At 36.5% G+C, this 17,001-nt stretch overlaps 1 protein-coding gene across 3 annotated transcripts in view; it reads left to right on the forward strand.

Moving 5' to 3' along the window:
* Positions 1-420: 420 nt before the first annotated feature.
* Positions 421-17,001, forward strand: part of cpne2 (copine II) — a 30,390-nt gene continuing 13,809 nt past the window's right edge. For all 3 annotated transcript variants that reach the window (XR_015066429.1, XM_085914398.1, XM_085914399.1), the window contains exons 1-8: positions 421-619; positions 3,283-3,483; positions 8,323-8,502; positions 8,603-8,677; positions 8,922-8,993; positions 10,180-10,263; positions 10,425-10,514; positions 10,805-10,903. Coding sequence is in view for 2 of the 3 variants with exons in the window: in XM_085914398.1 (XP_085770524.1) it covers positions 3,307-3,483; positions 8,323-8,502; positions 8,603-8,677; positions 8,922-8,993; positions 10,180-10,263; positions 10,425-10,514; positions 10,805-10,903 (777 nt within the window). In the remaining variant the exon portion in view is untranslated. The remainder of the gene's footprint in view (positions 620-3,282; positions 3,484-8,322; positions 8,503-8,602; positions 8,678-8,921; positions 8,994-10,179; positions 10,264-10,424; positions 10,515-10,804; positions 10,904-17,001) is intronic.

Genomic DNA, 17,001 nt, shown 5'->3' on the forward strand with positions numbered 1-17,001 from the left:
GCATGTGTGTATGCGCGCATGTGCGTTAGTATTTTATATGTTGCTTCCATTCATGTTGTCATGACTGTCATTCTGTCATTTTTCTTCTTTTGGGGTTACCAGTCTTGTAGATAGATAAATAGATATATACTATATTGATAACCCGAGGGGAAATTCAGGTCGTCTAATGCTTTACTCGAGTTTTTTGTCTGGTTTGGTATTATTTTGGTCTTGTAATAGTTCTTTATTTCTGTGAAAATATCAACAAACTGAGGGGAAATAATGCCAATTTGCGAATAAGGCGTTAAAGGGCAGTATTGAAACAAAACAGGTCTACTTTTATTTTGACGGGTTGATTTGATTGACTTCCTGTGACACGCTATATAATTTCTCTTAACTTGGCGGAGCAGCGGCAGAAAGATGCGTTCCTTTCCTCCAAGGATGAATTAACGTTTAACTGCGCCTCCCAGGGTCCCGAGGATAAACATGCCGATGGGACTTCTGTTTAAAAAAATAGCTTAATGAAACTTAAAAACAACCATTCGTTCATCGTGCGGCAGCAAAACATTGTCACCCAAAAAGCGCGGAGAAGTTGGATGGCTTTCCTCTTTTTTTCTTTTCTTTTCGTTTGTTAATCACGGTAAGATTTGTCGAGAAGCGTGTGCTGGATAAATTGAATCTATAAAGATGTTGGATGAGGAAAAAAACGACAATTTTGCAGAAAACTTGCAACGATTAAATATAAGAAAGCATGTTTATCTAGTGCGTGTACGCACGTGGGTCTACTCTGAAATTCCATATTTAAGTTTAAGTAAGGGTGTGTTGACGCCCCATTGAACATCAGCGAGCACATGGTATGAATTTGAATTTGGGGAGCAATATTTATGTTATATTCCTGCTAGTCACACCCAAGCCATCCTCTTTGACAGGTTGTCACTCACTGCTCTTGCTCTGTCAATGAGAGCAAGTGACAATTCATCCGTTGGTGTGTATTGTAGGACCAAAGAGAGTATGCAGATTTGAGTCCTTGCATTGAAATTAATGATATATGGCATATGATATATAAATTAAAAAACGTAAATATTCTAAATATATTTTTCTAGCTTGATGTTCATTGGGTCTAGTTTCAAGCATTTCATTTGGTCAGTAAAATATCAAATATGTCCCTTTAAATGTCTTTCTGTGCGTGTATCCCGTTGTTTCAATGACAATGTTTGATATTCCCTATCATGAATTGTTTTGCAGTTAAAACCTCTTATTCTCTTTAAATGCAGGAGTACAGCAGGTGTTTTTTGCAATTTCTCTGTACGCCTGCTTAGTACATCACCACTACCAGTGTGACATCACATGAGAGGAATCATGTTGGTTATGACACATTGTGTATCTTAGCAACAAACAGCATCCTTTTTTTTTGCGTGCTGTTCTGTGAACAAATCCACCCTAATGGACATGAGGTGTTAGGTTGTCTAAAAGCTGCATCAAATATCAGTGGGGGTGAAAAAAGAGTTTTTAAATAAAGCGACATTTTTTTATTGTTTCAAAACTCACTATGCCATGACAGATCTTGGCTTTTTGTTTGGGAGGCTTTGGCTTGGTCAGGATGTGTTGCATGCACGATTATGGATGTACGTTGCTTCATTATATCGTAAACAATATTGCTTTCGTTTCTAGAAGGCAACGGTAACCTCCATCAGGGTCATTCTGCACGGCCACACCTGTTTTGTGGCTTTTTTCTGAAGGCATTTTTACACAAACAATTTTCTGTGGGTGTACAGATGACATCGTAATGTATTTGTTTTTTTATCACGAGGTGTTTCTTATGAGAGAAAAAAAGATACATTGTGAGCTTCAATTACCTCTCTAACCCTTACTGATAACCCATCCTGATTTCAACTGTGGCATTTTTATATGTCTTATATTTTTGGAATATAAGGTTAGTCACAATTCAGACTAGGGCCACATGAGTGTTAATCCTGCATCCAGAGGATAGGCTGGAACTGTAATGACCTCACCAATGAAAACTTTATTGTATATTACTTTTTGGGGCAAGACCATTACTTCATGTTGTTAAAGTAAATGGTAATGTTTTGATATTGCGTGTCAGACTTATAACTTCCGCTTGGCTTTTTATGACAAACCACTGTAATGTACGAGTTGTATGTGCCTTTCAGCATGTAACACTGTACAACAAGGTAAAGCAACAGAAAGCACATGGTTTCACCAAAGCAATGCATTAATACTTTTCATTGAAATAAATGTAAGTCATTGTGAAATGATTAACTCTGGGTAAGTGGAAGCCAATTCCAAATGTTACTCGAAGCACCATTGTATTTCATTTAATTCTTTGCACTTGTCTTCCTTGAAAAGTTGTACATATTTTCTCTGTCACTTATTTTGATTGGTAGTTTTTCTGGCCACTAGACATTCATTTATTTATTTATTTATTTATTTATTTATTTATCTATCCATCCATCCATCCATCCATCCATCCATTTTCTGACCCGCTTAGTCCCCACGGGGGTCGCGGGCGGGCTGGAGCCTATCCCAGCCGTCATCGGGCAGTAGGCGGGGGACACCCTGAACCGGTTGCCAACCAATCGCAGGGCACACAGAGACGAACAAACATTCGCACTCGCACTCACACCTAGGGACAATTTGGAGTGCTCAATCAGCCTAACAAGCATGTTTTTGAGAAAACCCACGCGGACACGGGGAGAACATGCAAACTCCACACAGGAGTTATTTATTTATTTATTTATTTATTTATTTATTCATTTATTTATTTTATTTTATTTATATTCTATTGTGAACAAATGGAAAAAAGGTTATTGAAAATTGGCATTAATTTCATACAAGTTTAAGGAAAAAGATATATTGGGATATACAGGTGCTTAATATGTCTGTTTTTTTGTCAATCTTGTGCATTAAAAGTACTAGTAGTATTGGTATTTGGTATCAGTGACTACTCAAGAGTTGAGGACTCGTACTGGTATAGGTCTGAAAGAAAAGGTGGAATTGAACATCCCGAGTATGCAATATTAGAAGCAATCAAATCTGGTGATTAATTTTATAGGGAAACAAATATTAACTATCAAACTGGGTCACCATCCGTATCCAGGGGGATACCACCTTTACTAAGAACAACCCAGAACTTGATGGGTGATGGGTCAACAAGCCCACACCAATGTCCAAACTAAATGACCCAACCTTGATTTTGCTGTTATCAATGCTGGTTTAGCTGGTTTACTTTATATTGATAAATGTATTTCTAAAATGCTACATTTCTCTTCTTCTAATCTTCAGGGTGACTATTTGTAACGTCAGACGATGGCCTACACTTTGGGCTCAGACATTCACGGCCAGACACGTGGAGTAGGACCTCAACACTGTGTCACACGGGTGGAGCTTTCTGTTACTGCTGCCAATCTTCTGGACCGCGATGTAGCCTCCAAGTCAGACCCGTTTTGTGTTCTGTTCCATGAAGTGGATGGCAACTGGGTGGAGGTAAGACGGTGCTGACAGAAAAGAGGGACCAACATTTTCGGAACTAATCTCACAGCACTCCAAACAAAAATACTGAAATAATCAAGATCTTAATTTACTCACAATTGTAAGTGTGAAATGAGAGCTTGTTGAATTGTGAAAAAGCTGATAAACTCGCATTATTTGAATAGCGACAGGTTTATTGTACCTTCTGCCAACTAAAGTAAGAGCATTTAGGAATTGTACTACCTTGCACTATACATCAGAGGACTTCATACATTATCAAATATATTTTTGTAATAATAAATAGTGATTTCATTAATTTGACAGGTTGATTGAAAGTGGTTGCAACCTTGATGATTTCTCATACCACTGTAGAATGCATATCAATGTCGAGAAATGTATTGCATTTTTGAATGACAGCACTATGAAAACATACTGTATTGTATATCACAAAAGTGAGTACATTGCTCACAGTTTTGTGAACACTTCCGTATCTCTTTTCATGAGACAACAATGAATAAAGAAATAACACTTAATTGTTGCTACAATATAAAGGATTCAGTGTATAGCTTGAATTGACTGTCCCCTCCAAAAAAAAAAAAAAACAGCCATTAATGTCTAAACCAGGGGTAGGCAATTCCGGTCCCTCAGAGCCACTGTGTACATTATAAAAGTTTCTGTCCTTCAATATACATGATTCAAAATGATTCAAATGATCAGGATAATTATCAGGGTCCTACATAGTGTGCTGATTATCTGATTATAACATACGACAAAAGTAATGACATTAAAAAACACTCCCAATTTGAAAAATCTGACGATATCTACTGAATTCTTTCTCTGTTGTAATGTAAAGTTAAAACCTACTCATGTTTTAATGTCAAATACAGTTATTATCAGGACATGTAAACTGCAACGAGAAAAGAAAGTAAAACGAAGTAGAACAGCTAATGTTCATTCCTCCATTTTCTGTATTCTATTCTCACAAGGATCGTTAGTTTGGAGAAGCTCGGCCTAGCTGATTTAAGAAAGTGGTACCACTTGGGCTGCATGGCCATATACAGTACACATAATTTCATTCGCATTCGCTTGGGGAGAACATGTCAACACCACAAAGAAAGGCTTGAGGCCAAATTTGCTCATCTTCACTATATAGGTTTTTCATATATTTACGGGGAAAGGAAGATAACTTCCATTGTGGGGGGGGGTTTTTGCCCTTGCACAAATAATTTTCAGGCATTATTTTTGCTTTAAGACGTCTGTTGCTTCAAGGTTTATTTTTTGCTTTAAACAACTGACCAACAAGATGCACTTGGTTTTGTGTTTGTTTCTGTGTGCCTGCCTGTGTGTAGGCGAGACCTTAGTAGTAGCTAGCTTACGGTCAACGGGGTATGTTGCTCTGATGTGAAATTTCCATCGGTTGCTATGGTAACACATCGAGAAACTAAATAAGCTTAGTGTCCCTGAATCGTAGTCCAAACCTTTTCTCGGGTGTTATCCACAGCGCTCACAGTTTAGCATATGCAGCATTTCACATGCTCTAATCCCTCCAGTTAGCTTTTGTTGTCGGCAATTTCTTTCACCAATTGTTTTTTCCTCATTTGCTTCCCTATTTATGGATTCATGTATCTTTGTTCGGCAAGATGGAGGAGTGAGACTCATTTGTGTCCAATGGGGAAAGAGAGGGCAGGAAAAGCTAAAAGTGTGAATGCAAGCCAGAAAGCAAAAAAAAAAAATGTGAGGAGGTGACTCTGAGGTTAAGCAGAATATAATGATAGAGTGCAGCGATAAAAGACAAAAGGAACACACCAGGGGCAACCAGAGACCTTTAGATGTGCAGGGGCTCAAAGTGGAAAGGAGGCACATGGAGCAAGAAACTGAAACAAGAGGGGGGGAAAAAAAGTTAACTCGTGTTTTGATGTTTGTATTAGGGCTGAAAGATTTGGGGAGCGAGACCGTGACCTCAGACAATACAATTCCGTGATCCTCAAAGCTGCGTTTTTTTCTCTTCTTTTATTTTTTTAGGCACTATTATCCCCAAGATCCCCAATTGTGGACAGGTCTCACAAACCAATTAGCTTCAAGTCGCTTTAACAAGTGTCATGCTGTCACATCGTCCTTGCTGCTCTCGAACACTAGGCTAAGCTAACTTGCTCAGCACAATGTTTCTGGGCAGCAGCTATGAGCTGCGTGGTACAGATTCTCTCCTCTAAGTGACTAAAATCAAATACAATTCTGATAAGTAGCACTATCACTAAAGGCAGACGAGTAGTAGCCTTAGCATACAAGACACCTAGCAACAAGAGAAAACACAAGAAGATGGAGAACTTAATACTAATTGCTAAATTAATGTGACATTCAGTCGAGAAACACCAAGATAAGTGCTTAAGTGTACAGTACACTTTTCACAGAAGTCTGGCCAAAGCCTCCCTAGGGAGGAGAGCAACCAGCTATGACCAGAAAATTTAAAGTACAGTTTATAAGTATAGCCAGAACAACGAATATGCTCATAAAACGGAAATGAAATGCAGAAAATTACTGATGCCAGCCACCATGATGAGGATCTTATAAGGATCCACTTAGCTTTGCTAAGGGACAATACAGCCCCCTCCAAGGTATTAAAACGGCAAGGTCAATTCCTTTTTTTTTTTTTTTTTTTGTATACTAAATACATTTGTGTTTCCGATCAAAAGGTGAATATGAGACAAAATTCAGAAGTTCAGCTTTTATTTTATGGTATGCAATGTGTTAAAACTCAGGACAGAGCAGCCTTTGTATGAAGCCACCCACTTTTCAAGTGAGATTATTAAATTAGCTTTAAAGGAATAACATTCCGTATTAACTTTTGCATAAACCATATTTGCAGTAACTGCATCAAGTCTACGACCCATTGACTTCACCAGACTGTTTGCTTTCTTCACAAATTATTGTTTTGTGTGAATGTTAGTATATCTCTTGTATATCAAGGGCACAATTTAAAAACATTTCAATGATAGATATTGGTGGATCGCTAGAGCTTTCTCTCTTTTTTTTTTCTAAGAAACACTGATTCACTGAATTTAATCTACTTCATCCCTTTGAGCAGCATTGGGTGTCCACTCCACCGGACAAGAAATCTCGATGTTAGAAGGTGGTCCACCTCATTTTCTCCACCCACCGCATAATTGCTCCCCTACCCTCAATGAATTGATATTCATGTACAGGAAATTTGTTTTTTTACAGTATTAAGAGATACACTTAACAATTAAACACATTCAGTTGGATAGGGGGATAAGGATATTTATCTTCCCACACAAAAAACAAAATATATTAATGCCAAAAAAAAAAAAAAACTCGTCTGATGGTGTATAAAGACACAATGTTGCTTGAATCAGTTGTGAGTGTGCACTGTCAGAGTGTTAATCATATAACCACAAGGGAAAACAACATGACACTTGAAAGCACCCACACACTTCTGTCTGTTTTATGTCTGGACTATATTTTGAGGCCTTTGGTACTCACGATAGCTGTGCAAAAACTTGAGATTTTGGTATTGATCGATATCAAGTAAATACTGGCCCAGTATCGCTGAAACGGATACCAAGTACTTTTAGGTTAAAAATATATTATTCTATTTCAAATTGCTTGTCCTATTAAATAACACGTTTTGTGTAATCTTTTTTGTTGAGTTGCAAAGTACCGTATTTTCTGGATTATATGTCGTATACGGTGCACCAGCCATAAAATGTATAATAAAGAAAGAAAATACATATATAAGTCGCACGAGAGTATAAATCACATTTTTGGGGGAAATTTATTAGATAAAATCCAAAACTAAGAGAAAAATAGAATAGAGCCCACAACAGGCTGAATAATTGTACGGTATGCTAACGTTACATGACACATAAATAACAAACTGAGAATGTGTCTGGTATGTTAACATAACATATTAAGAGTTATTCAGATAACTATAGCATAAATAACACGCTAAAAAGTTTACTAAATCTTCCGTGTCACTCCAAATCACTAAATCCGATGAAATCTTCATCATCCGTGTCACTTTTAAACAACTCCGCTAACCCCGGCGAGAAAAGATGCAGCGCTTCCTCTTCTATGCCGCTTACGTCAGACTCGTCTGTTGCAGTTCCAATTATTCATAGGCCTAGTGCACCCTCTAGCGGTTCAGTATGAAAATAACATGTGAAATGATGTGTTAATGTGTTAATAATTTCACACAAGTCGCTCCAGAGTGTAAATTGCATCTCCCAGCCAAACTAGGAAAAAACTGTGATTTATAGTCCGGAAAATACGGTAGTAGTAATCTGCCTCAGACACCTTCTCCTAGCTTGTTTTGATTCAAGTTGTTAAATAAGCTAATTAGTGCAATCTCATTTTCGACTGTTTTGGCTTCTTTTCCGATGACTTTGTACTGTCACTCATAGAGAACACAAAAGCAATTTTTGCTCTGCTTGCAGGTAGTTTACTTGCAGTTAACTTCCAGCTATTTTCACTCATTTTATGTTGTGCCACAATAATCAACATCAATCATAAAACATTATATTATGAAACAGCATCACTATACAACAGAAGCAATCAAAATAACCAATTGTTTCAAGAATATACACACGTTCTTTTTCATAGGTTTAATTAAAGTGTTAGGAATCAACAGTTCAATTCCTCTAAATGGTATTATCACAAGTGCAAAGAGCATTGTTGCATTTGGAAATGGATGGATTAATTTTTCAAGATGATTGCCTTGTTATTACTGCATACTATTTTGATCAAGTACAGGTTAGGGTTGGATGCGACACAGTTTTAAATCCAGAGTTCTGAAAGGGTTCCAACTAAAAAGCATTCTCACTTCTCCATGTGTTTCAGCTTGGCCGGACTGAAACAGCTGTTAATAACTTGAACCCAGTTTTTGGAGTGAAGTTCCAGGTGGACTACCACTTTGAAGAGATTCAGAAGCTTCGCTTTGCCATGTTTGATGAAGACAAGTGTGCCACACAGCTCTATGAGCATGATTTCTTGGGAGAATACGTTTGCACACTTGGAGTTGTATGGATTTTACTTTTTTAGCCATAACCACACTTAATTTTGGACACCACCATTTCCCGTTTTAATTCATACATTATGTGTCTCCTACATTCTTAACTAGATTGTGTCCAATAAGAAACTTCACCGCCCATTGATTTTGGCCAACGGGAAGCCTGCTGGTAAAGGATCCATTACTGTAAGAACGTGTACTTTGTTTTCAATGTTGTCATGTCTTTCCTGTTGAGACAACCATTTTGTTGATCTACAACTGGCTAGCGACCAGTTCAGGGTGTACCCCGCCTAACGCCCAAAGACTGCTGGGATAGGCTCCAGCATGCTCGCGACCCTAGTGAGGATAAGCGGTTTGGAAAATAAATGCATTTTGTTGATATGATGTTATTATTTGAAAAGTCCCTTCATCTTGTGTTATGCTTTAATAGATTACTGCCCAGGAGCTGTCTGACAACAGAATCATCACGTTGACACTGAGTGGACGTAAACTGGACAAGAAGGTAGGTGGTTCTCCCCACCACACAAATGCAACCATGCACATCTTCAAAGTGTGAGGATAAGCGGTTCCGAAAATGGATGCAGGGATGGAATAGGATGCACGCTTCAGCATTTATAAATGGTGATGCCAAATGATTATAGTTTTGCATCCCAGTTAAAGTTGAAGATTTAAATCCCCCAAGAGGACCAAATGTTAGATATTCTGACTCGCAAGATAAGCTCTTGAGCCCTATTATGGTTTTCCAGAGTAGGAAACCACAGACTGGGTTTCTTTATGTACATACCAAAATAGAAGGTGTAACATAATCCTACCATCCATTTCCTTCCGGGTCGAGTCACAGAGGCAGCAGTTTGAGAAGGGAAGCCCAGATTTGCTTCTCTCCAGCCACTTCGACGAGCTGTTTCGGACAGATCCCAAGATGTTTCCGTCATAGTCTCTCTCGCGCATCCATGGTTGTCCCCGCAGCCTCCTTAAATTTGGGCGTCCAGGCAGCACCATATCTGGGAGCCATCTAGGTGGCATCCCACCCGGATGCTCAAATTACCTCAACTAGCTCCCTCCAAACCTAACTCTACATGGAGGCAAGTTAGAAAGTCTGCTAATTTCACAGACAAGCACAAGCCAGTGGACCTGATAGAGAGAAGCCTGAGAGGCTGTGAGAGCCAACTTCAAACATGGCCAATCCAAGCAGCTCCTCTCAATTCCACCTAATCCCGTGGGCTAGTATGCGAGTTTTGCCATGGCGGCACGCGTAAATGCGCCATAAAGTGGGAACTTGAAGATCACCCCTGATTGTTTGCTGTGGGATGATTGAAAAATCTATCATAAAAATGCATTGAATGAGATGCTTTCAACAATGTTCTGAGGGTTTAATGCTTAGTTGTTGTTGAAACACACCTGATACTCACCAAACGTCCGTGGAGCTCAGTATCTGTTTGCCCGTTTTCTGATCAAATAAGCGCAGACCTAGGACTTAGATGTGGTCTGAGAAGACCTAAATCTAGATGGATTGTGCCATTACATTCTCAGTTCACCAGCCACATCTCCAACAGCATTTCGTAAGCTGTGCTGCCATGATCAATTTGGCGGATCCACTGGCATTTGTGCCTCAACACAAATCTACTGTCCATGAAAATAAGAGCCAATTAACCTTATAAGAGAACATAATGTGTCCCTGTTCTTTGCAGGATTTTTTTGGGAAGTCAGATCCATATCTGGAATTTCACAAGCAGGGAGAAGATGACAAATGGATGCTGGTGCATAGGACAGAGGTGAGTTCAACTTTTTAACTGTCACTTTGTACACAAGTTTGTATGTATCAATTCACATTTGCAAAAGTGACTGAATGTGTACATATGTTTCTGATGTGGGTGCTACTAGATATGTCTGCTACTGAATTATTTGCCACTTGTTTGTTTTTGTATCACCAAAGGTCATAAAGAACACTTTAGACCCCTCATGGAAACAATTTACTGTGCCTCTTGTTTCTCTCTGTAATGGAGATGTGGACAGAAACATCAAGGTCAGTTTCATGTCGTATGAAGCTGAAGCCACATGAACTTTCACAACACTCCAGTGGCACGCTCTGTGATTACCTGGACTTTCCATAATGCACATCTAAATGCAAAAAACAAACCCTTAGAAGAAATGCATAATTCTGTACAATATATTTTTTGACTTTGGCATGCATAGTTTTTTTTTTTATTTACATGATGCATGAGGCTTTACTGTGACTAAATTTCTCAACTGCAAGATACTCACCTATGGATGGATTGGAATCACTGATTTATTATTTCTCTTACTCAATAACAGGTTTTGTGTTTTGACTATGATAATGATGGCGGTCATGATTTTATTGGAGAATTCCAAACAACAGTAGCCAAGATGAGTGAGGCTCAGAATTCCGTGGAGGTAATACTTTTTTTAATGATACAAACTGTAATATACAATACTATCTCATGTCATCTATTCTTTATTGGGATCCCCATTAGCTTCCACTGATGTCACTAGTCTTCCTGGAGTCCTAAAATTAATACAACAAAACTGGAATTCCTCAATAATAAAATGTAAAAACACACAACAACAAAAATAATCAACAAATACTAAAAACAAAAACAAAGCAGTCAACCAAATAGAAACATTTGGGGAGGAAATCACAAAAGGATGAAATTACAGGGGCTACCATTATAGTAAATACAATGGTATTACATCCGGCCAAATCGAAAGAAATTGATTAATTTATGTTTAAATAACTTATAAGTTAGTTATAAGTTAATTCATGGCAAAAGAGATGTGGTTAGTTCAGATGAAAATTTAATATTTTAAGTTTAACATTGGAAATAAAATTATCTTAGAATACAGCACTTGTTTATTTTATTTTTTTTTAGTAAGCAAATCAAAGTCTTAGCTCTATTATCTGAAATATGCAACATTTTATTATTATTGTAATGAGTGTACCAACTACAGTAAATGAAAATCTCTATATATTGGCCATGTATATTGTGATTTGGATATTGTAAATTAATTCAAAACGAATACTTGTAGTTTGTAATCAATGAAATAAATTCAAATCTTATATGAGTGCTTAAAATTCCAGATGGTTACCAATACCATGGTGATAACAAATTGTCAAGGCCACAGAAACATACTCTACAGCGCGACCGGAGAGGCACATCTACAGTTTCGAAATAAAACCAGCCCACCGTTTATTTTTTATTTTTTCCCTCCCTTTCTCTTATTAAAGCAGTAGATGGTAGCCAGTAGGTCTCGAGGTTCTTCCGCTCCTCAGTGAAATACACAAGACTAAACTCATTAAAGTCACTCCAGTTTCACACTTGCTCAAATGTTCAGCCAGCTATCTCACACCGCACATCATCACAGAAGTGTCTCCACCATCTGTCTCAATAACTGTTGTACGTGCCCAGCTTTTGTTCTTCATCACTTTTTTTCTGTCCGTTCCATCCACCATGTGTCCACTTAAAGTCTCTAAGGTTGTGTAATGTTTAACTTGCCATGATTGACGGCTTTTTAGCTTGTGGGACATCGTGTATTTGGGCTAGTCAGTCAAGGGACCAGTCGCATTCACGATGATTGAGCCCAAGACTGAACCCAAAACTCTTGCACCATAGTCAGGCGAATGTACCTCCATCAGTGACTCCATTTAATAATATTAGATATATTGTGGTCATAAAACGGTACTACGTATATTAATGTTTGGTAGTGTCTCTTTTTCTCTCTCGTGTACTACCTAAATCAACAAAAACTAGAATTGGCAATTTCTGGAGAAATTGCGTGTGAAGGCGAAGGCACTTCACACTATTGTGGGACTCGAAATGATGATTAAATGACATAAAATTGGTAAATTGATGATTAAATAAAATAAAAATGTTAAATTAATGATGATGACGAAAATAATTATTAAAGTGATGTGTTAAAATTGAATGAATGAAAAAAAAATATTGGTCAAGCCGGATTCGAACTCGCACGGGAACAGCGCTCGTGCTTCAAATTCCAGTCTCTTCTTACTGAGCTAAACAGCGGCTTAGTGTTGCTGTGGTGGAATGATGATATTAAACGAGAAATAAAAATGGTACATGCCGTTAAAACGGTAAAATGATGTTTTTAACTTAAAATTAAATGAAAAAAAACTAAATGAATGATGAAAATAATTGTTAAAATGTGTTAAAATTGAATGAATGAAGAATTAATGAATAAAAAAATTATGGCCAACCGGGACTCGAACTCGCTCGCGGACGTGGCTCGTGTTCTTAGGATCATTGTCTTCTTACTGAGCTAAACAGCGGCTTAGTGTTGCTGCGGTGGAATGGTGATATTAAACAAGAAATAAAAACGGTAAATGCCGTTAAAACGGTAAAATGATGTTTTTAACTTAAAATTAAATGAATAACTAAATGAATGAATGGAAAATAAATAAATAAAAAATAAAAGAGTTAAATAAACGAGTTAAGGAAAGAAATCATGAAAAAAGTTGTCAGATGTCAAAATTTGAACTCACTCCTGAACGTCGCTCGTGTCTAATGTGCCATTAAGAATGAATGGGGGATTTTAAGGCACAAATTTGCTAATTATGCAAAAACGGTAAATGTTATGAACAAATAAAATACTAGCAGTCATGCCGTGAATTTTTGGAACGTGTGAAAGTTGGAATGGAGTGAATCGGTTAAAGCATGTGGGAGTAGTTAGGTGTCAAAAAAGTGGGAGGAATAAATTGTTTAATAATAATAAGAAGAAAAATAAAGTAGAATAACAATAGTGTGAAGGCCTTCGCCTTCACACTAACTAGAATTGGCAATTTCTGGAGAAATTGCGTGTGAAGGCGAAGGCACTTCACACTATTGTGGGACTCGAAATGATGATTAAATGACATAAAATTGGTAAATTGATGATTAAATAAAATAAAAATGTTAAATTAATGATGATGATGAAAATAATTATTAAAATGTGTTAAAATTGAATGAATGAAAAATTAATGAATAAAAAAATTATGGCCAAGCGGGATTTGAACGCCCTCGTGGAAGTAGCTCGTGTTCAGAGCGCCATTGTCTTCTTACTGAGCTAAACACCGATTTAATGCTATTCTGGTGGACTGATGCTATTAAACGAGAAATAAAAATGGTACATGCCGTTAAAACGGTAAAATGATGTTTTTAACTTAAAATTAAATGAAAAACTAAATGAATGATGAAAATAATTATTAAAATGTGTTAAAATTGAATGAATGAAAAATTAATGAATAAAAAAGTTATGGCCAACCGGGACTCGAACTCGCTCGCGGACGTGGCTCGTGTTCTTAGGATCATTGTCTTCTTACTGAGCTAAACAGCGGCTTAGTGTTGCTATGGTGGAATGATGATATTAAACAAGAAATAAAAACGGTAAATGCCGTTAAAACGGTAAAATGATGTTTTTAACTTAAAATTAAATGAATAACTAAATGAATGAATGGAAAATAAATAAATAAAAAATAAAAGAGTTAAATAAACGAGTTAAGGAAAGAAATCATGAAAAAAGTTGTCAGATGTCAAAATTTGAACTCACTCCTGAACGTCACTCTTGTCTAATGCGCCATTAAGAATGAATGGGGGATTTTAAGGCACAAATTTGCTAATTATGCAAAAACGGTAAATGTTATGAACAAATGAAATACTAGCAGTCATGCCGTGAATTTTTGGAACGTGTGAAAGTTGGAATGGAGTGAATCGGTTAAAGCATGTGGGAGTAGTTAGGTGTCAAAAAAGTGGGAGGAATAAATTGTTTAATAACTAGAATTTGCAATTCCTGAGGAAATTGCGTGTGAAGGTGAAGAAGTTGAATAAATACTCGGGGAATGCCGAAGAATGATGTTGAAACGAGTCGAATCGGTAGAAAAATGTCGAAATTAGAGTGGAAAAAGGAAATTTCGGAAAATTTGGTTGAATTTCAAATTTGAAAATGTGGAATTTATGGTAAGTGTGAATTTGTGGAATAGGGAGGAAGAATATGAAGAGTTGAAAGTTGAAACGAGTTGAATTGGTTGAAAAATGTAGAAATTAGAGTGGAAAAAGGAAATTTTGGAAAATTTGGTTGAATTTCAAATTTGAAAATGTGGAATTTATGGTAAGTTTGAATTTGGGGAATAGGGAGGAAGAATATGAAGAGTTGAAAGTTGGAATGGGTTGAAAAATGTAGAAGTTAGAGTGGAAAAAGGAAATTTTGGTTGAATTTCAAATTTCAAAATGTGGAATTTATGGTAAGTTTGAATTTGGGGAATAGGGAGGAAGAATATGAAGAGTTGAAAGTTGGAATGGGTTGAATCGGTTGAAAATTGTAGAAGTTAGAGCAAATGATAAATCCCCATTGAGAATGAATGGGAATTTTTAAAAAAAATTGCGCCAAAAAGTTTTGAAATTTGGAACGAAACGAAATATACGGCTTTCTAGTTGTCACTTTCGGAGTTAAATGTTGAAACGGGTTGAATCGGACAAAAATTGAAAAAGTTAGCGAAAATGCATAAGTTGAACAAAGTGAATACAATTGGAATGAGTTGAATCGGTTGAAGAATGTTGAAATTAGAGTGGAAAAAGGAAATTTTGGTTGAATTTCAAATTTGAAAAATGTGGAATTTTTGTTAAGTGTGAATTTGGGGAATAGGTAGGAAGAATATGAAGAGTTGAAAAGTGGAATGGGTTGAATCGGTTGAAAAATGTGGAAACTAGAGGTGAAAAAGGAAATTTTGCAGAATTTGGTTGAATTTCAAATTTGAAAAATGTGAAATTTTTGCTGAATGGGAACGTGTGGAATAGGTAGGGAAAAGATGAACAGTTGAAAGTTGGAACGAGTTGAATCGGTTGAAGTATGTTGAAATTAGAAGTGAAAAAGGAAATTTGGTGAAATTTTGTGAAATTTTGTGAAATTTTGAAACGTGAATATGTGAAAATTTTGAATTTGCCAAGTTTGGGAATGTCCACAATGTGATTTGAATGTGTTGAATTATGTGAATTTCAAACTGGAACAACGTAAATGTGAAATGTTGAATCTGCCATTAAGAATGAATGGGGAAAAAATTGCCGGAAATTTGTGAATTTTGTGAAAACGGAAAATTTTTTGAATGTATAAAATGTGAGCGCGCGATTCCTGAATATTTGGAATAAGTGAAAAGTGGAACGGAGTGAATTGGTTGAAGTATGTGGAAGTAGTTAAGCGCCGAAAAAACAGGCAGAATAAGTAAAATAATAATAAAGGACAGGAATAACAATAGTGTGAAGGTCTTCACCTTCACACTAATAACTAGAATTGGCAATTTCTGGAGAAATTGCGTGTGAAGGCGAAGGCACTTCACACTATTGTGGGACTCGAAATGATGATTAAATGACAGAAAAATGGTAAATTAATAATGATGATTAAATCAAATAAAAACGGTAAATTAATGATGATGATGAAAGTAATTATTAAAGTGATGTGTTAAAATAGAATGAATGAAAAAAAAATCATGGCCAAGCAGGATTCGAACTCGCTCGCGGACGTGGCTCGTGTTTAGGGACCATTGTTTTCTCACTGAGCTAAACAGCGACTATGTGTTTAATGTGGTGGAATGTTGCTATTATTCAAGAAATTAAAATGGTGAACGTTAAAATGGTAAAATGATGTTTTTAACTTAAAATTAAATGAATAACTAAATGAAAAATAAAAACGGTAAATTAATGATGATGATGAAAGTAATTATTAAAGTGATGTGTTAAAATTGAATGAATGAAAAAAAAATTATGGCCAAGCAGGATTCGAACTCGCTCGCGGACGTGGCTCGTGTTTAGGGACCATTGTTTTCTCACTGAGCTAACTGCGACTGTGTTTTCTGTGGTGGAATGTTGCTATTAATCAAGAAATTAAAATGGTGAACGTTAAAACGGTAAAATGATGTTTTTAACTTAAAATTAAATGAATAACTAAATCAATGAATGAAAAATAAATAAATAAAAAATAAAAGAGTTAAATAAACGAGTTAAGGAAAGAAATCGGACGTGGCTCGTGTTCTTAGGATCATTGTCTTCTTACTGAGCTAAACAGCGGCTTAGTGTTGCTGCGGTGGAATGGTGATATTAAACAAGAAATAAAAACGGTAAATGCCGTTAAAACGGTAAAATGATGTTTTTAACTTAAAATTAAATGAATAACTAAATGAATGAATGGAAAATAAATAAAAAATAAAAGAGTTAAATAAACGAGTTAAGGAAAGAAATCATGAAAAAAGTTGTCAGATGTCAAAATTTGAACTCACTCCTGAACGTCGCTCGTGTCTAATGTGCCATTAAGAATGAATGGGGGATTTTAAGGCACAAATTTGCTAATTATGCAAAAACGGTAAATGTTATGAACAAATAAAATACTAGCAGTCATGCCGTGAATTTTTGGAACGTGTGAAAGTTGGAATGGAGTGAATCGGTTAAAGCATGTGGGAGTAGTTAGGTGTCAAAAAAGTGGGAGGAATAAATTGTTTAATAATAATAAGAAGA

The sequence above is a fragment of the Syngnathus leptorhynchus genome, chromosome 6, assembly GCF_054491065.1.
Source record: "Syngnathus leptorhynchus isolate UIUO chromosome 6, UIUO_Slep, whole genome shotgun sequence".
NCBI classification, from domain to species: Eukaryota; Metazoa; Chordata; class Actinopteri; order Syngnathiformes; family Syngnathidae; genus Syngnathus; species Syngnathus leptorhynchus.